Source organism: Hyperolius riggenbachi, chromosome 5, assembly GCF_040937935.1.
Source record: "Hyperolius riggenbachi isolate aHypRig1 chromosome 5, aHypRig1.pri, whole genome shotgun sequence".
Taxonomy (NCBI): domain Eukaryota; kingdom Metazoa; phylum Chordata; class Amphibia; order Anura; family Hyperoliidae; genus Hyperolius; species Hyperolius riggenbachi.
Genome location: NC_090650.1, coordinates 347,010,006 through 347,031,264, shown reverse-complemented (window position 1 = coordinate 347,031,264; position 21,259 = coordinate 347,010,006). Strand labels below are relative to the sequence as shown.

At 41.8% G+C, this 21,259-nt stretch overlaps 1 protein-coding gene across 2 annotated transcripts in view; it reads left to right on the top strand.

Annotated features, from left to right (window-relative positions):
* TOX (thymocyte selection associated high mobility group box) overlaps positions 1-21,259 on the top strand; it is a 390,770-nt gene that overhangs the window by 299,521 nt on the left and 69,990 nt on the right. For both annotated transcript variants that reach the window (XM_068237428.1, XM_068237427.1), the window contains one exon: positions 16,876-17,106. In XM_068237428.1, the coding sequence (XP_068093529.1) occupies positions 16,876-17,106 (231 nt within the window). The remainder of the gene's footprint in view (positions 1-16,875; positions 17,107-21,259) is intronic.

Below are 21,259 nucleotides of genomic sequence, written 5' to 3'. Positions count from 1 at the left end.
GAATTCTCTCACAATTTACAGCAGTAGGAAATGAAATTTAGAAAGATCCATTAGAACGTCTTTAAAAAACATAGATCTTTGTACAAAGACATTTCAAGCTAATAACCCTTATGTTTAAGCAACTAGACAGCTGATTGAAGCTCTGGGAAAACTTCAATCTGAAGCCTACTGGAATATAACAAAAAGTCGTTTTATTGAAAAGATACATTCCATACTTACTGATACTAAAATTATGAAAAGACCTGGTCTCTTTTAAATAAATATGAGAGAGGGTGGGTGGATGCAGGTGGAGATAAGGAGGCATTAAATAGAGATGGTCAATAAGATGCAAATAATTCTTAGTTGGTGTAGGATCATGCAAATGTATGCAGATTAAAAATGGTACAATCGAGTTTTGCCAAGATTGGAATTAGATTGGTCCATTTTCAAGCTGTATAAATGGCGTACATTTGTTGTGGCCGCCCGTCATTTTGGCACAGGGTGAGCCGAATTTTGGCTCTCCCTGCTGCGGCATAAATTCTGGGCGGAGCTATTCCCCTTCTAGGTCATGGCAACTAGGAGAGAAAAGTAATCAGTAGTCTGGCAATCTTCTGATCCCAGGATTACCGGTACACAGGAATGGACTACAGCATTGTTACTATAGCTGTGCTGAACTCATGCGCTATGTGCCGCACTGTGCGCACCATAAAGCCCTGCCTCTGTATAGATGTGCATTAAACATCTGCATAATTCTGTCTCAATCTGAATTATTATCTCACTGACCAATCCTAGTATTAAACAAAAACATATTTTCTTTTTTTGTACAACCCAAGCTCTTGGAAGGAAGAAATAATTTCCTATGAGACATTCCTATTTTTAATTATTGCTATTTTCAGAAGTGAAGCAATATGATATGTATTTATAATGGTCCTATGGATACTGACTTCAGGTACATTTTAAAGTCACCATAGTGTACTAGAAGGCTCCTTTTGTGATGGAAGGAAAACATTTTTAGTACACCTGTCTCTTTAACCAGAAAAAAAATGTGGAAGGATGTACCTTTCATAAATTGTTAACACTTCTCAATGACCCCAATCTTATAAAAAGCAATACATGCACTCCAGAGATCCAGATTTCATTGAAAGATTCCAACACTCTTCATTGTTATGGTGGATAATGCAGTAATTTTATGTCAGTACCTTTGTAATTGTATGTGCACAGAGATACACAGGGCTATTTCTATCTAGGGCATGTTCAGTCTTTTATTGGCAGAAAAATCCCAACTTGGCTGTGCTGGAAAGTAGGATTAAATTTAATATGTGTATATTTGGATCAGACTAAAGATATTTGGAAACTTAAAGCTTAATTCAAACCATTTTTGAGCAAGGCAAAACCTTATAGCAATTAGCAGAATGAGTGAATATAAACAGTGCATAGAAGCAAAGCAGGGAACAGAATACCTATTTCATTGGACAAACGTGTTTGACACTGCTGTACAGCTTGCTTCCCCTCCCCTCTGAATTCAGCTGCTGAGTTAATCATGTGATATTCAAAAATTGTTATCAACAGGGCTGCGCTGCCTATAGACTTTCCACCAATTGAAATCAATATTTGTCCCAAGATTCTTATCAGACCTTACTGCAACCAATTCGGTCAAAATATATCACCAAAACAAGATTAAAGTAATTCAATTCTCTTATTAGTCCTTGTCAGACTTTACTGCAACCAAAATGGTCTTAAACATAATCGTAGTTTCACTTTTCCAAATTGGATAGATGTAACACACTGCTGAACTGCGCTCTCCACAGATCCTAAAAAAACACAAAGCAAGCTCCACATAGCGTAATACTGTTACAACATTCCACAGCCACCCATGTCACAGTGAACAGTGCAGCAATCGTGAATCCTCTCCCAGTGCAGATTACGCTCACCGGATTGTAACCACCTCAAACATCAGGTGGATCTAGCGTTTGATTCATATCACCCCACTGGCACTTTCAATCTTCAATTTCTTTTATAGTCAGGATAAAAATACTCCAATGCATATAAAACACAAAAGATAAAATCATCATAGCATAAAACTGCGAGCTTAATCGCCTGCACATCAATTGCGCACTCACGTATGCTGACTTGTATAGATGCACATCAATTTCTTTAGCAGCGGGGTCTGTCCTGGCATCTGGGTAGGAACAACGGCGCCCCATCTCCCCCTCTCAATCTCCGCCCGCCCGGGTTTCTCTCCCACGCTCTGCTCCAAAGTTTGTATGTGCCGGTAGTCTTAGCTCTCAGTGACATCAGACGCGCTGGACGTAGCTCCGCCCTACGCGTTTCGTCCAATCAGACTTATCAGCCCCTGATGATTTTATCTTTTGTGTTTTATATGCATTGGAGTATTTTCATCCTGACATTAAAAGAAATCGAAGATTGAAAGTGCCAGTGGGGTGATTTGAATCAAACGCTAGATACACCTGATGTTTGAGGTGGTTACAATCCGGTGAGCGTAATCTGCACTGGGAGAGGATTCACGATTGTTGCACTGTTCACTGTGACACGGGTGGCTGTGGAATGGTGTAACAGTCTAAAGCCCCATCTACATGATACGATGTTTACACAATACGATGTTTGCCATTGCATTGTTTTGCAATAGCAAATCGAATTGAATCGAATCCCGATCAGACATGACGGATTTAATCGCATTGTAAATAGAATCGTATAAAGAATCGTATTGTGTAGATCGGGCTTTACGCTATGTGGAGCTTGCTTTGTGTTTTTTTAGGATCTGTGGAGAGCGCAGTTCAGCAGTGTGTTACATCTATGTGATATTCAAAGTAGAAAGCGCAGAAGATGTCAAATTACATATCCTAATTTTTCCTGCACCTACAAGATTAAAGGGAGCCTAAACTGAGAAGGATATAGATTTTTCCTTTTAAAATAATATTAGTTGCCTGACTCTCCTGCTGATCCTGTGTCTCTAATAATGGCCCATACTCACGAGGGACTTTTGTCGCCGCAACACGCGGCGCGCGCGTGTTGCGGCGACAGGTCGCCCGTGAATATGGGCCGTTGCACGCGCGCGCACCCCGAACTGTCGCCCGTCGCTCATGTCGCCATGCGATTGAAAGTTTCAATCGCATGGCGACAGTCACCGCCGCACCTCCCCCGCAACTGTCGCTAGTCCGCGTGAGTACACGGACTAGCGACAGCAACCTCCATTGTGGTAAATGGAGCTTCCGGCGGGGGGAGGAGGAACGTCGGCGACAGCTTCCGTCTCGCCGCTGGTCCCTCTTCCGCGTGTGTACGCGGAGGGACCTGGCGAGGAGCTGTCGCCGGCCTGTCGCCCACACGCTCACGTGTGCTGGCGACAGGCAACATTTGCAGCCCGTGAGTACGGGCCATAATACTTTCAGCCACAGCCCCTCAACAAGCATGCAGATCAGGTGCTCTGACTGAAGTCAGACTGGATTAGCTGCATGCTTGTTTCAGGTGTGTGATCCAGCCACTACTGCAGCCAAATAGATCAGAAGAACTGCCAAGCAACTGGTATTGTTTAAAATGAAACATCCATATCCCTCTCAGTTAAGGTTCCCTTTAATTCTGTGTTTACATTAAGCAGTAGAACTAGTAGTTCACAGGACATAGGTGTGAGCAATTTAACCGATTCCAGACCGCGCTAATTTAAAACTACTCCCTCTTTGGCACCTGTTAGTTCTGCCAGGGCATAGATTTCAATTAGCCTGCTACACGCTATTACCGATCACACTGCTCTCTTGTCGCTGCAGCTAACTCACCCTGCTATTTGTATGATGGCATAAAAAACCCTGAAAAACCTAAAAAAAAAAGTGGATCTAGCCCCTTACAACGCTATTCTTTTTTAGGTATAGTTGGACTTTAACTGACCTCAATGTGGTATATTACAGGGATTGGCCACTGTTATCTCTTTAAGTACATAGACATTTATTGTCACTCTTTGTTCATGGTTTCTCTGCTTAGTGGGTAACTAAGATTTGCATAGGGAGATAAGAACTCGCTGGACGGTTAAATCACCCATGTGAGTTGTGATGAATGGAAATGAATTAGGTGACGATCCCTTCACCTAATGTTAGAACTCGCTGTCGCTTACCGCTGTAGACTGAGAGATGTGCATATGGCCCAATGGGCCTGATCCAATTCACTTTTTCTCCTTAGTTTTCTCTGTGATATTCTGACATTATAAATAACATTTTAAAAACCAGTTCGGTCTTTCTGGACGAGCTTTCTCGTCCAGAAAGGCACTGCTGCTTTCCCTGCGTGGTTAGCGCAATCGGGCGCGCGCCCGAGCGCGCGCCCGCCGCTAGCCCCCCGATCAGTGAATGGGAATATAATTCCCATTCACCGATCTAACTTCCCCGCAGAAATACCGACGCTTTCTATCCAGAGAGCGTGGTATTTCTGCCCCCAGGAAACATCTCCCATGCATTTAACTTCCTGGATGCGAGATCGTTCGCATCCAGGACTTTTTTCACTGTGGCCATCTTGTGGCCAAATAGTAAACTGCACCAACATACATTTTAAAACAAACAATTATACTATTTTACATTTAAAATAGGCAGTTTCCCTCCAACACCAAAAATTACCCACATACATTTTTTATTAAAAAAAATAAATACAAAAAATACAATAAAAAAAAAAAAAACATAAATAGTTACCCAAGGGTCTAAACTTTTTAAATATGCATGTCAAGAGAGTATGTTATTATATTATTTAAAATTATAAGCTTATAAATAGTGATGGACGCAAATTGAAAAAATGCACCTTTATTTCTAAATGAAATATCGGCACCATAAATTGTGATAGGGACATCGTTTAAACGGTGTAATAACCAGGACAGATGGGCAAATAAAATACATGGGTTTTAATTACAGTGGCGTATATTAATTTCAAACTATAATGGCCAAAAACTGAGAAATAATGATTTTTTTTCATTTCTTTCTTAATCTTCCTGTTAAATGGATTTAGAAAAAAATAATTCTTAGCAAAATGTACTACCCAAAGAAAGCCTAATTAGTGGCGGAAAAAAACAAGATATAAATCAATTCATTGTGATAAGTAGCAATAAAGTTATAGGCGAATGAATGGGAGGTGAACGTTGCTCGGATGCATGAGATTTTCGGCACTGCGGTGCTGAACCGGTTAAGCCACAAGCAAGCAAGAAAATACTCAGAATAATTTTGACAGTACTTCTTCACCTACTTTTTGGTACTTTTTTTAATTGCAGAGTGCAAAAAAAACTGATTTGGACAAGGCCCAATGCATTTTATATGATAAGGTCAATAACAGAGTGCCAAATGACCAGCGTAAATCTGGTTCAAGGGTTTCCAGCCCGCTAAGCAGTGTAATATCAGATAAGCACTTGTTAGCCAGAAAAACTGCTGAAAAACATGGTTGGAGGATTTTTGTAGCACATTGTTTGAAATTAGATTTTGTTGAAAAAGTTGAGCTTTTAACGTTGTTTGTGCTGCATGTATCTAATAAAAGCATGACCTGCTGCTTTTGAAATGTTTTCAGGACTGTACTGAGGTCACTGTGAATGCAATCAATACAATGCAGAGGCAACGCAAAAGCAGCTCAAACACAATTCAAGTGCACTCTATTTTTACACCGTCATGCTTTGGAAGGCTGCATCTCTTTGTCTTTTGCTTCCATGTACATTTACTCTCTCAAAAAGTTTGCTTTAAATCTGCGCAGTGAGATGGAACATCCCAGGTGATTTTTTTTTTCTGTTTAACAATGTCTCAATAAACCACAAGACATGAAAGCTGATCTCATTTTACATAAATGCATGAAATTTCCTCTCCAACTCTACTTTTATTTGTCAATTTTCATGGCTATGTGATATATTTAGGCTGCAATTTGTGCCCTGGAGGCACGACTACGGTTTTGCTTGTTTTTCTTAGGCTGCACTATAATAAAGTCAAATTCATCTTATGTACATTTTGCCATTCTTTAAAGTAGAACTTAAGTTTTTCAACAAATTAGCATGACAGACAGATACCCTTTCAGAGTGCAGATATATGTTGTTGGCTTTCAATGTGAGACCACATTCACATTATCGCAGATAAAGCTTGTCTAGCCACAGGATTAAAGGAGGGATTTCATGAGATATCAAGTACAATACGGGGTGCAATTGATTCATGACCGACTAAAGACCAGCATTGCGGATCAAACTTTCGATGATCGATTATAGCTCTTAATATCAATTGTAATATTGATCACAAATCTTTAAAACCATTTCAATTTACTATTGATTAGTAAATAGTGATTGGATGTCTAATTGGGAATAAAAAATGTACAGTATATGACTACCTTCAGACAGGTATTTAGTAGAAGAAAGAAGAGAGTTAAAGATAAAAAGGGAGTTAAAGAACTTAATATGCACAATTTGTCCTAAACGGCCATATGGTGCAACACATTTTTAAGGTATTGTTCTCAAATGTCAGGTCTGAAGAAGGGTCTCTGTGGAGGCTCCAAATTCTCTACTTTGGAAAAACAGATACTCCAATATTTTTGCCTGAGGAGGCAGGTTGTGACGCTCATATGTGGAGTTTTTAATGTGGAAAAAAAGCTGTTTTCAATTTAGACCCCATGGCCCTCATTCAATTCATTTTTCTCCTGAGGTTTCTTCTAGGAAATAATTTTTAAACTTCTTTTAAAATAACTTTTCAGTACTTTGCAATTAAAGAAGTATCAAAAAGTAGGTGAAACGCTGCTATCAAAATCTCTTTGAGTATTCTCGCGTGTTAGAGGTCTAAAAGACATTTTATTAACAAGGGGCTTGATTCATTAAGACAAATAGCGCAAGTAACCTGCTATTACCTGCGCTATTTAACCTTGCGCACCTTATTGCCAGCACAGCGTGCATTATTACCTGTTGTCAGAGGAGCGATCGCTATGCCCAGCATAGTGAAAACTTGTAGCTTACGCTAGCTATTAGTTAGTAACGGGAGCTCCGATCATCCCACTCTGGACCCCTTCGGTTCCAGTAACTTTAAAGGAAGTGATCCCCGCACTATGATTGCCCAATAGGCTACCTGTCATGTGACATCACTTGACAGGCATTCTATTGGGCCAATAAGAGTGCAAGGATCATTTCCTTTAAAGTTACTGGACCCGAAGGGGTCCAGCCCGTTACTGGCTAATAGCTGGCGTAAGCTACAAGCTCTCACTATGCTGGGCATAGCAATCGCTCCTCTGATAACAGGCAATAATGCACTCTGTGCTGGCAATACCATACATAGCATGCATTAAGGCACGCAGGGTTAAATAACGCAACTTACAGCAGGTTATTAGAGCTATTTGTCTTAATGAATCAAGCCCATGGTGTGAAACTATCACCAAGGAGAAAACTTAGGAGAAAAAGTGAATTGCATATGGCCCATTGCACCTGACTACCTGAAGGCAAGTCCACTACCTCCTTTTTAAACTGGTTTTAGTATATTTTAATTCTTGTTAGCGCCTCTGTTTCAATGATTATCTTGTTGCTTATCCCTCGTTAGGGTGCGTAAACATGCCCAGCTGATGTTTCTCATTGGGTATCAAGAGCTGGTCCCTTTGGACGACATCACTAGGCCTGGCTGCACACGCACATGCCAGCTGTGTACCTGACGACGCCTTGTGTTGCTATGTGGGGGGGATGATGATGAGCGGCGTATGCATGTGGTCACAGAGTAGGTGGGGGTGCAGCACAAACAGTGGGATTGGAAGGGGAATGGCCTTGCTGGGGTTGGGTTGATCCATTCGGTGGATCGTTCGCAGGTTTGGTTGTCGGGGTTTGTCGGGTGCCGTACACACTCCTGATTGTCAGCTGAGGTGGTTGCTACCCCAATCATCTTAAGTCAGGTGTGTGTACGAGTCTTTATAGAAGTGGTGTTACCTACCCCCTTTTTCCCCATTACTGCAGAGAGCAACTTTTTAACCCCAGTGGGGTCAGGTTTATTCTCTCCACTTGCCTGTACAGTGGTTGCCTTTTAGGTTACCCAACTATGTAAGTATTACTTTATACCGGCTTTCTGAAAATTGTTCATCATTAGTGATGGGCGAACATCCAGATGTTCGGGTTCGGGGGGGGTTCGGCCGAACATGCCCCCGATATTCGGCATGTTCGGGCCGAACCCCGAACCCAACCCGAACATGTCCCTTTGGGGCCCCTATAGGGTCCCAGCATAAAGGGAGAGCATGCCCCGAGCGCGGGGGGGGGGGTCGGAAATGCCCCCCACCCCTCCCCGCTAAGCTCTCCCTTCTGCTGGACCCTATAAAATTAAATCTAAGTCGTCTGGGACGGCACGCATGATGAGGCGGCGAGGTTTGTTGACTTTCCCAACATTAATACTCTTAACCTTGCTTTTACCTTCCAATGGTCACCCACCGAGGTCAATTACCTTGACCTCACTCTTAGGGGTGATTCTGTCCTGGCCTCTGTGGTTTCCAGCACATACCGCAAGTCCTGCAGTGGCAACTCCACCCTGAGAGCTAACAGTTGTCATCCCTTCCATACCATTCGGGTGGTCCCGGTGGGCGAGTCCATCCGGATTCGCAGGAATTGCTCAGATGCTTCTGCTCTTGGGGTGGAGCTGGACACTGTAGGTTCCCGTCTTGCGGAGCGTGGGTATCCCAATTGGATGATTCAGAGGGGGAGGAGGCAGGCCCTTACGAGAACTAGGGAGGAACTTTTACGTCCCAGTTCCCGGGTGGCACGTTCACGATCTCAAAAAGACACAGTATTCGTGACTACATTTAGTGAAGAGTACAAGCAGGTTGTACAGATCGTTAAGAAATGTCTGCCAGTTTTGCAGGCTGATGATACTCTCAATGTGATTATCAAACAGGGAGTCAGTTTTGCCAGCAGAAAGGCCCCTACATTGGGGAGTATTTTGTCGCCCAGTTTGTTTTCCACTGGTAGTTCCCGACCGTGTTGGTTAACTGTCCCCGGTTCTTACAGATGCAATTTTTCCACCTGCAATTACTGTGGTGTTCACAATTGCACTCGTTCTGCCATTTCCTTTTTTAATGGGAAAAGTTTTCCCATTAAACAATATATCAATTGTCATACCAAGTCCGTTGTTTACCTTATCTCATGTGCCGTATGTCGGGTACAGTATGTGGGGTGTACTACTCGACACCTCAGACAACGGATCAGTGAACACTACAGGGGGGCCGGTTGGTTTACCACAGAGATTTCCAATGTGGCTAAACATTTTAGACTGGTCCATGCAGGGGATATGTCCTCCTTTTCATTTCAGGGCATTGAGCGTGTTAATAGATCCCAGAGAGGAGGCGATGTGTACAAACGTCTCCTCACTCGGGAAGCATTTTGGATTTTTCAGTTGGGGACACGCTCACCAAGAGGCCTTAATGCTAGATGGGACCTACACTCAGTTACTTGATAGATACACTGTTTCTGTTTTGTTTTATCCTCTTTTGCCTGTCTTATATTATATCATGCATTCAGTACTGTGTTACTTTTTGCCATATTTTCTGCTGCATAGTTTTTCAACGTATCTAATCATATGTTATTATGTTTTTATTCTAATTGTTTGTGATAGGGGTTATCCCCAATCTTTTATGATACACCTTTTTGTGAGGGTGGGGTTTTGAGCATGTGTTACTGGGTGTGGTTTCACTTTATTTAAGGGCCACCCTCGTTCACTTGCACCTGTGCTATGATTAAGGACGTGTAACGTCCGAAACATGTCAGCATGTGGTGATGGATTTTAGCTTTTTCATGTGTTTGATACAATAAAGCCGAATTGATTCTACTGACATTGTGCGGAACTCACTTTCTACTGCCCCGAAGGTACCTTGCAGGCTGGCAGGAGGAGGGCAGGAAGCGGGCAGCCGGAGAGCATAGGCACTAGTACCATCTGATACTTCCACCCTCTCTCTGATGCACTTCCTGTTTACATTTGTAAGTCACGTGAAGAGAGAGCAGAAGTACCGCGATGACGCGTACAAGGGTACGCGTCATCTACATGATGACACGTACCCTCGTACGCGTCATCGCGGTACTCCTGCTGTCTCTTGACGCGACTTACAAAAGTAAACAGGAAGTGCGTCAGAGAGAGGGCGGAAGTACCAGATGGTACTAGCGCCTATGCTCTCCGGCTGCCCGCTTCCTGCCCTCCTCCTGCCAGCCTGCAAGGTACCTTCGGGGGACTTAGATTTAATTTTATAGGGTCCAGCAGAAGGGAGAGCTTAGCGGGGAGGGGTGGGGGGCATTTCCGACCCCCCCGCGCTCGGGGCATGCTCTCCCTTTATGCTGGGACCCTATAGGGGCTATGTTCGGCCGGACACGGCTGTGTTCGGCCGAACAAAGAAGGCCTGTTTGGGTTCGGGCAGCGTGGCCGAGCACCATCCCGAACACCATGAGGTGTTCGGGGGGTGCCGAACCGAACCCGAACAGGCCAAAATCCGGGCGAACCCGAACAGTGGCGAACACTGTTCGCCCATCACTATTCATCATCAGTGTATACTACCCTATAATGGGCTCTCACTCAGTTTGCCATTTTTGTCTTTGCAAGAAAACCATATGACATACATAATGTGATGCACATGTTGTGTACATAATGATAACTGTGCTGTGTGCCCAATGCACATTACATTGCTTGCTTAAAGGGGCACTATGGCAAAAAAAATTAAAAATGTAAAATATGTGCAAACATAGACAAATAAGAAGTATGTTTTTTTCCAGAGTAAAATTAACCATGAATTACTTCTCTCCTATGTTGCTGTCACTTACAGTAGGCAGTAGAAATCTGACAGAAGTGACAGGTTGTGGACTAGTCCATCTCTTCATAGGGGATTCTCAGCAAGGCTTTTATTCTTTATAAAGATATTCCCTAAAAAGGATTTAAACAATGATGCTAGCCAGCTTCCCTGCTCGCTATACAGTTTTTTGGCAGTTGGACAGAGCAACTGCCATTCACTAAGTGCTTTTGAAAATAAATACATCTCTGAGAATCCCCTATGAAGAGATGGACTTATGTCAGATTTATACTACCTACTGTAAGTGACAGCAACCTAGGAGAAAGGTAATTTATGGCTCATTTTACTCTGGAAAAATGTACTTCTTATTTGTAGATGTTTGCACATATTTAAAATTTTAAAAATTTTCGCCATAGTGCCCCTTTAAGCAAGCAATGTAATGTGCATTGTGCACACAGCACAGCTATCATAAACACCAGTAAAACGGATGTGCACTATGTACACACATCTATTTTACCAGCACTTTTTGATTCAACCCCAATGCACTGGTTGAGCTTTCTGAGAAAATTGCAAAACACAGCTATGGAGGTCTCTACTAAAGGAAATGACTCCTGGCACTGAGCCTGACTAGATAGTTTAAATGTGATGTATCTGATATTTGCTAATCAAGGAGCGTATACAATCAAGCTTTGTAATAATGTATCTACATAAGACTAGGTCCATTTCTCCCTTAGGTTCGGCCTTAAACTTATACTCTTCTCTAGAATAAATTACTGCTAATGTAGAGACAATGTTATTATTATTAAGTGGTTACTATATATTGGTACGTGGAAATATGTTCTTACATCTGTGCATAGTGACATCTGTAGACTATTGAAAAAAACCCTGATATTTTCACCTTTGTGCTTGCATAATAGGGTTTTCAGATTAGTGTACATATTATTATACTTGAGGACACGTTTCTTAGAAAAACAGTGTTATGTGACCACAGACAAAAGACAAACAAAGAACTTGTAATTTTTCCTATGAATGATAGCCTGTAATTACATAATCCATTTTTCTCAAGGCATTGTAGGCATGTTAGAAGTACCTTTTTGTGTTCCCAAATAGAATGACAATTTCCATGTAAATAAGGCCTTTTAATATAATGGTTATCACATGCAAAAACAGATCTCTGGGAGAGCTATTCATTTCCTTATTGTTGAAGCTGTCACTGTCACTAAATATTTCTGCTGCTTTGGTAATGAATGCTACTTTACAGTGCTCAAGTAAAATAGTTTCATTGTTGGTGTAATCATTCACATACTTCTCTGGAAGTTTTGCTAAACTGCACCTCTACTGTATTATTATTATTTCGCTCACACATCAATTAGAACAGTTCTGACAAATGAGAGCATGTATTCCGGGAGTTTTTTCTCAGAATGCATGCTGGGAAATCAAAATATCATCAGGCCAAAAGAGAAAATGGCTTTTCACTGTGTATTGTCTCCCAGCTTTACAATCCCTGGTGTTATGTCCCAGCTTTACACAGCCTCACCAAAATGTTGCCTATTTTTTTTGTACCACTGGAATGGAGCACAACTTTCCTGTACCATGTAATTTTTTCTCAACTTTCCTGTGCCCCTTTGCGTGGCTCCACATTATGTGCCCACGTTTTTCTGTGCCCCATGTAGTGTCCCAGCTTCCTGTGGTCCCACCATATTTGCCCCAGATTTTCTGTGCAACCGGGTTGTGTCCCAGCTGCCTATGATTTCCACCATATGTGCCCCAGCTTTTTTTGCACCCGGGGTTGTGTCCCAGTTTTCCAGCACATGTACTGTATCCCAGCTCCCTAAGAACCCACCAAAACGTGCCTCAGCCTTTTATTTGTTTTTCAATTGTATCCAGGTTGTCCACCTCTCTCCATAGTATATTCACAGCTTTTGAAAGTCACCACCAGCATTTCAATGTCTTCTGGCCATTAGCTTAGACTCTGATCATACTATGATGACTGCCAGAGACTAGAGATGCTTGGTGAATTTTTACAGAGACTAGGATTAATTAAAGTGCCTATTAGCGGTACAATATTTTCCTCAGATTCAATCTTTTGATCCGATTTTTATGATCGAATTGTACAGAAAACCACACTGTATGTGTCAAAAATCAACCTGAAACGATTCTATGGCCAATTATAACAGAAAAGCTTGTTGATCAAAATGTTGGATTCTGCAGAGAGATTTGTAACAGAGAAAGTCCAGTTGATGAGAACAACCGATGGTTACCTTCAAATTACTTTCAATACCTCAAATCTAACTGATCGCGTCTTATGAAAATATTGTACAGTTAATGGCCATCCTGAAGGTGGCCACTATCCAATCTTTTTCATCCAATCTTACCATTTCTGTGTAATATAAGGGACTACTCAAATTATCCATTCAATGTATTCGCTACCTGTATTTGGTAAAATTGGATAAAAAAATGTAATATTAGTGGCCACCTTTAGACAGATTGTGCACTTGACCAGTGACACATTGGGATCACACATCGACACTGGCACTACACTTTATTGATAGTTGCTGGGACAACACGTATAGAAAGTGAAAGTGGCCTCAGTCCAATGGGACCACATTGACAGAAAGAGAGGTTTTGAGTGCACTTTAACACCCTCTTCCCCAGGGACTGAGGACACACTTAAAAATACTGGTTCGTCACTTAGGAGACAATGGGACTGAAAGAGAACATGACCAACAAGGAAAGAAAAATCCATTACCCAGTTGGTACAGTTATAATTAGTGGGTACATTGGTTATTTATTACTCTTCTCACCAATACCACCAACCTATCCTAATGGTTAGGAAACTAGTTCTACCTTTCTTTTCTTTCCTAGTCAGTATGAAGCTACAGCCTCTTGTATAGTAATACTCATAATATGTAGCAAGACTGTTGTGAACTGCTTTATGCTAACTTCATGCTGTTTCTAATGCCTACGCTTTCAGATTACACTATTCTGATTTATGTACCGGTATGTGTAATATTTCATATAGATAACATCAATGGTCCAAAAAAACTTCTCCTAATTGATGTGCTTTGCCACTACCCCATGCCATTCCAAATGTACCAAGTGTAAAAGGCGGACACTACCATGTAAATCGTATCACTTTATCAGTAAATGAAACAACACTATTCAAAGTAGTAGCCACCGCTTTAATAATCATCCACAAATCAACTTGAAAACAAAACAAAAAATGAGGGTTTAAAGGCCCAGAAAATCAATATATGATAACAAACATCACTTTAATATTATGGTCATAAATAGTCATATGTCACGAAACACAATAAAATTGGGACCATTTAAACCTTCATTTTCTCTTTATTAGTAGTTATAGCATAAGTATTTGAAATGTTACAGAACCAAGATCTTTTTACAGCGACAGCCATGCTGTTTTGAGCGTATAGCCCTTTGTCAAGCTTTAGTTCTAGGTTTCAGAAGTGTCTGACTACCACAGCACAAACAGCGTGGTTCTATGATTATGTTGCATTATTGTACAACATACCGTGTTTCCCCGAAAGTAGGACATCCTCCTAAAGTATGACCTAGAACATATTTCGAGCTTGCTCGAAATATAAGACCTACCCTTACCTCCTGCCGACCCCTCCCGGCTCCTACAGAAAGTCGCACTGCCCGCCAACATACCAGGACCTCTACTGCAGATCAAGGTGGTAAACTGCTGATTCCGCACCGCCGCTTGTGGCCCCATTCTGCCCTGCCTGCCGGCATTATTTTCAAACCGCAGATCAGCAGTAAAGTGTGGTGAAGAAAGCTAGTTATACTGTAACAGCACTTCCGTGTACAGGAAGTGACATCTCTGTTTACTTCCTGTACACGGAAGTGCTGTTACAGTGTAACTAGCTTTCTTCACCACACTTTACTGCTGATCTGCGGTTTGAAAGTTATTCCGCCAGGCAGGGCAGAATGGGGCCACAAGCGGCGGTGCGGGAATCAGCAGTTTACTATGCTGATCTGCAGTAGAGGTATGTCGGTGGGCAGTGCGACTTTCTGGAGGAGAGGGTCAGCAGAAGGTAAAGTGGAGGTGGGGGAATCGGGAAGCACAAGAGGGAAAAATATTTAAGACCTCCCCGAAAATAAGACCTAGGACAAATTTTTAAGGAAAAAAGAATATAAGACAGTGTCTTATTTTCAGGGAAAGACAGTACATAGTGGGAAGAAAGCCATACAGGACATACATTTGGTAGCCCCATATCCATCCTACTACAGGGTCACTTTAACAATAACACAGACTGCCCATGTCAACCAGTACACTTTTAGAAGTTAGTTGTTTAATAGAGGCTACCAAGTTAATGCAGACATGTCACTGTTTGCTAAGGGCAATAAACTTGCTATGCACTGCAGTATATTACACAGATATGCTCTTCTGTTGTTAAACAATAATTATGTAAGGAAATACACAACTTAAATCATTTTCTTTGTGGATGAGGTCAGCACATTTCTATACATAAAGCAGTTTCAGCATAAAATAAAATAGGATACAGTGCCTCTTTGGCAGAAAACATCAATAACTCAACAAAATGCACACAAGCCATACTGCACAACACAACAATTTATCTTGCATTAACAATCTATACATATATCCTTCTGCTAAACACACTGTACATACATCATTCCAATCAGTAGACAAAGAGACAGATGGAAATGCAGAGTAATCAACTCTAGAGCCTCAGGAAGTTTTTATATTGATCTAGTGTGTTTTTGTATTTTATTTTACCCACAGTTGTGTGTCACACTTCCACCCTACTGACAATAGTGAGTGTTTTTTTACATCTAATCCTGATCTTTTTATACACCATCCTCTCCAATGATAGCACTGCACTAACTTAACGGGCAGGCCTAAAGTCCTTGAAGAGTTTTAAAGCAAACCTGAACTGAAAGAAAAATTAAGTGAACATACATGTATGGTGGTTCCAGGCCTTAGGACTGTTCAACACCAAAAACGCTAGCACTTATTTTATAGTGATTTGGTGTGAAATAGTCCATAGGATTTATGACAGATATATGCTGCGCTGACACAATAAACCACTTGGGTAGAAGGTGCAAAAACTGATTAACAATCTTGGTGTCACGCTTCAAACAGCACAAAATAAAAGTCCAATATGTAATATTATGATAACGCACTTAGACAACTTACATCCTTATGCAGACAAAACACAATATTCTTCCACCAAATAACACCACAGTGGATTACAGGTCCACATCCGAGAAGGCAACCTTTACACTATTTGGTAGTGAGACACCACCACCTTACCCTCAGAAGAAGCACTCACTCTATATACGTGATCCCCTGCTAGATCTCTTCACAGCACATTGGGGTCATCTAGGCCACCCCTGTCTCTCAGGACTCTCTTACACTGCTTCTTCTAGCACAAAAAACATGCCACCATAGTGTCAAAATGTATAGGAAATGTAATATGAATAAGAATGCACACTCACAAGAAAATTATGAATAAAATCACACAGAGTTTTAGCGGGATCTACTCCATGTGCACGCCGCTGGGCTGGCTTGGGTAACGCCGTTTCACCCCTACACCAACCTACGATGTTACGCCCACACCATGCTATTTCCACATAAGCTGCAATCCAAAGGATTCATTGTCCAAGCACTCCTCCAAAACACTGGACGATCTGAAAAGCTCTTTAAAAGCGCTCTTAATGTGAAACAGCCCTCAAATGTTAGATCATTTCTATTATGTCAGTTGCATGACTTTTCAGGACACTGGACAGATTTTGGACATATCACAGATAGCTTGCTATCTATGACACATTCATTACAATGGACACCAACTGAAAACGTGGGATAGTCACAGCTCCCAAATCCGCTGTGACAGTCTGTGGCCAGGCTGTGGTCTAGCGAACACCGAGATTTAGTTGTCTGCCATTTGTGGTTGCTAATTATTAGTTTTTTAATGTGAAGTTCTTTTTCTCTCTGAAAATGCTGTTTAATGTAATTAAAATTACTTTTCCATTTCAGTTTGCAGCCATCTATATTTATATTTCCAAAACTGACTGTAAACACAACAACCTCTGTGTTATTTTTATTATTGCAGTAGTGTCATTTGTTCATTAAACATTTTGTCTGAACCTGTTGTATTAATCTTCTTCATACAGATTAGTGGAGCAGAAAAGCGGCCAGCCCCTGACACGGCAAAGAAGCCAAAAACTCCTAAAAAGAAGAAGAAGAAGGATCCAAATGAGCCCCAGAAGCCAGTGTCTGCCTATGCATTATTTTTTCGGGATACTCAAGCAGCTATAAAAGGCCAAAATCCCAATGCTACCTTTGGAGAAGTATCCAAAATAGTGGCCTCTATGTGGGATGGACTTGGAGAGGAACAGAAACAAGTACGTTTTCTGCTAAATATCCTGATGTTATAAGCACTACGATCATGCAGATTTCAGAGAGGGTTAGAAATAACTGTCGTTTACTGATTCAGTTTTAGACATTGATGACTTTCTTCCAACATAGTCATAAGAATAATGCCATTTTTAGACACCTATGGGATCTTTTCTTAGAAATACTTTATGCTAAATTGTCTGCCATCTCTGGTCTTTCAGTTATCAAGATGAACTAAATATAGCCAGACCATATTTTTCCTTCGCCGTACTGTTGTAGATACAACTCTACATGATAGGGTTAAATGCTCTAACCATTATAAATGAAACCTACACAAATTTGTTTCCAAAATCATTGAGTAATTACGTCTGGCATACTGATCCTGTGCTAAGACAAGAATGGGACTCCAATAACACTAGACACCATAACAGCTACATGGACCAGAACTGTACCTGACTTAACTACCTAATGGAAACATCATCAGAATCAGAATCAGAATCAGAGTTTATTATCGCCAAGTACAACCGGTGGGTTGTACCCGGAATTGGTTTTGGCACATACAGGGTCGTTGGTGAAGAGACAAGAAATAGCATACAGTTAAGCATGGCACATACATAGACGTGAGACAAGCATACTTAGGACAACATTACAGCTTGTGCGTACAATTAAGCAGAGTGCAGCGTCACATGCAGTCAAGCATGGGTCATACGTATAAAATATAAAAGCAAAACTAAAAAGCAAAAACAGAGCGTTACAGCATACACGTACATTTAACGTAAATACAAAAAAAAAACATAGCAAAGCATACATTGATAGTAGGAACAGAAAAGAGTGGGACTGGAGGAGCAGCCTGAGAGCTGATCTGAGCGCTGCCATTTTCGGCACTGGACGCTACACAGCGACACGCTCCCAACAAGACAGGTGCACCGATTGTCCACGAAAGTAGAGAGAAGGAAACTGGGAAAGCAACTGAGAGAGAGAGAATGGATAGCTAAAGAGGAGAGAGACAGAGACAGAGAGTCCCCTTTAGGACTGCAGATGTGTACAGTCCGATGAACAGTGCTCCTAGCCGAACTGAGGGGATCACCAAGAGGGGTCACGCTTAGCAAAGTTCTGACTTGGTGCCCGGTCTGGGCGGGTCAGGTCCTGCAAAGTTCTGGCTTGGTGCCCGGTCTGGGCTGGTCAGGTCCAGAGTCCCCATTTATGATGGTTGCAGGCAGAGGGGAACTGGTGGAGTGTAGATGTGGCCGCAATTTGAGGGCTGGATGTGGGGGTGACGATCTCATTGGTAGTGGCCCCATCAAGGGAGGTCCTCCCAATGTGGCTGCAGCTTGGACGGGGGGAGAGGTGGCCTGCGTGTGCTCAGGTGGAGTCCCCCTTACCCGGCAGCAGTGGCAACGAAGCTCCGATGCGGAGATCCGGGCACGTGGGCAGCCAGACTGAGGCAGCGAGGCTCCTGGGCCACCACGTGGGCGGCGGCCGCTCAGCTGGTCCAGCGATCCTCCCGAGCGAGTCTCCGACATCCCCAGCCCGCGTCCTGGCAGGCATGTGGTGCGACCGCATGGCTGCACCGAGCGGCGTCTCGTGCTTGCGCTGGGTGCACTCCCCGATGCTGGAGCCGAGGAGGTGCCGCTGGGAGCTCTTCGCTGGTCCCTCTGCGTGTCCCTCCGCGTCGATCCCGCTCAGCTGATCCGGCTCTGCAGCTGACCACAGACCACGTGGGCGGCCATCCCGTAGCCAGCTCCTGCAGCGCTGACTCACAGTGCGCCCTGGATGTCCAGGAAGCCCAGCACTGCATCCCGGGATCCCCAGGGGCAGGGGGGATCCATCCAGCGAAAATGAGATGGCTCTGTTGGGGGGAAAGGGGACAGAAGAGTAGAAAGGCCGGAGCCCTGTGTGCCAGGCAACCCTCTTACGGCGCCATCTTGATCAAAATCATGTTTGCCCCGTTAACGGCAACAGGACGTTTTAATGCGTTGGTTGCCGCTGCTGTGCACACGCATCCGCACCCACCAGGACTTGACAATCTGTGATTCATGAATGGGATCATATGTTATATTAAAAATACAAATTGTGCCCTTAATTTTACACTGCATAAATTAAATAAAAATACATTAACCACTCCCTCCCCCCTCCTCTGTCCACCATAGTTACTAAAATAATACACTTGTTAAAAACAAAAACAAAGGGGCAGCATTTGAAAAAAAAACATAAATACTTACTTTAGGGACTAAGCCTTTTACTCTGTATGCCACGAGGGTATGTTACCAATATTTTGCAAATAAGGGCTTGTAATTATGAATCGGGTACAAAATACACAAAAACAGAAAAAAGTACACCTTTACTTCCAAATAATATATTGTTGCTATACATTGTTCTAGTAGGAACATAATTAAACATTGTAGTAACCAGGACAAATGGGCAAAGAAAATGTGTGGGTTTTATGTACAGTAGTTATTTATTTAAAAACTATAACTAATATGGATTTTTCTTTTTTCCCCTTTGTTTTCCCCTTTAAAATGAATAATAAAATGCTGAAAACAAATATCACCCCAAAAAAGTCTAATTTGTCTGTGCTGGATTGCTGGTTAAACCCTTAAATCAGTGGAATAGTGCCTCATTTTTCTAATGCTGGATACTATACAAATTTTAGAAAAATGCGATGCATTTAGGGCCGACCTCATCATCTATTATTACTATGGTTCAATAAGGCACATCTGATATATTGCTGATGAGCCTCTTGGAAGGCAATTCTTACTGGAGGGTGCTTTACTTATAATCGGGGCACTTCACTTCCAGTAGGTGCATGCTTGTGTTGGTGCACTTGAGGCACAAGGCAATTGTAGTGATTAGTACATAGATATTTACTTACCTGAGGTGGAGATGTTCTGTGATACATTTAGGTATTGAACTGAGATTCTGAATATGTTAATTACTATATTATATTGTAGCCTATTTCCAACTACTATTAAAATTGATGCATGGAGTGTCTTTTACATGAGTTACTGGATTAACATGCATACACGACAGCATGCAAGCAACCATTTTTTTTTTTACATTTCCCAGAACTCTTTGTTGCAAAGAGAAAACACTTATTTTAATGAAAATCTTTCTTCAGTTGACTATGTAAATAAAATGGCATATAGTAAAGCTGCTATATTGTCTCTCTTCTCTATTCCATGCAGTGTTCTACTCTTGTAAATCCAAAACCTATCTTAGAACAAAAAATAACTTTACTCTGGCTTCCAGCCACATGAGTAAAGTTCATTGAGTTTCATTATTTGCCCTGCAGGAGAAAGGGATAATGGGTTTTTCATGTTGTACAGCCTTATTAAATAAGCCCTATAGTGACTGTAAATTGTAAATGAATTGTGTGACAAGCACTTCACTTCTGTATGTGGCTTTACATTCCTACATTTGATTATTGCTTGGAGAATTATTTGCATGGACTATGTCTTCTACTCTTGGCTCCAGTTACATCTGGGTACACTGATTGCTCCCAGAAACCCCAAAACATATTACTAGGTTAATAAACTTGCACCTGAAGTTATACCTAATGTATGTATTAATGTGTCTTATACAAGTGTATAACAGTGTAGGGACTGACAATTCCTTGGTAAACAGGGTCTGATAAATGCATAAATACTGTAAAATTATTTCTCTGGATCCCTATTTTTAAAATACCATTAAGTGAAGAATTCTCAGATCTTAAGGTTTGTTTCATATGAAGGGACTTTGTTATCTGAGTTATTTTAATATAGTTTTAATAATTTCACAGCCATAACACAGAGGAACAGAAAAAGTTCATAAACGCTCTGTACCCCCAAACATCATACCAGTCGTTGCAGGATCAGGCGAGCCAAGCCATAACGGAAATGATGAGCAAAGAGGGATCCGCAGACCAGAACAGGTTGAAGTAAAAAGGCTAATATTTATTTGAAAAATCCACAGACAGTGCAATAAAATCACAGGATCAACTCACGCGTATCGGGCCTACCATCTGCCCTTAATCGTAGTTCAACGCGTGAGTTGATCCTGTGATTTTATTGCACTGTCTGTGGATTTTTCAAATAAATATTAGCCTTTTTACTTCAACCTGTTCTGGTCTGCGGATCCCTCTTTGCTCATCATAACACAGAGGGCTGTGAATAACACGTAAAA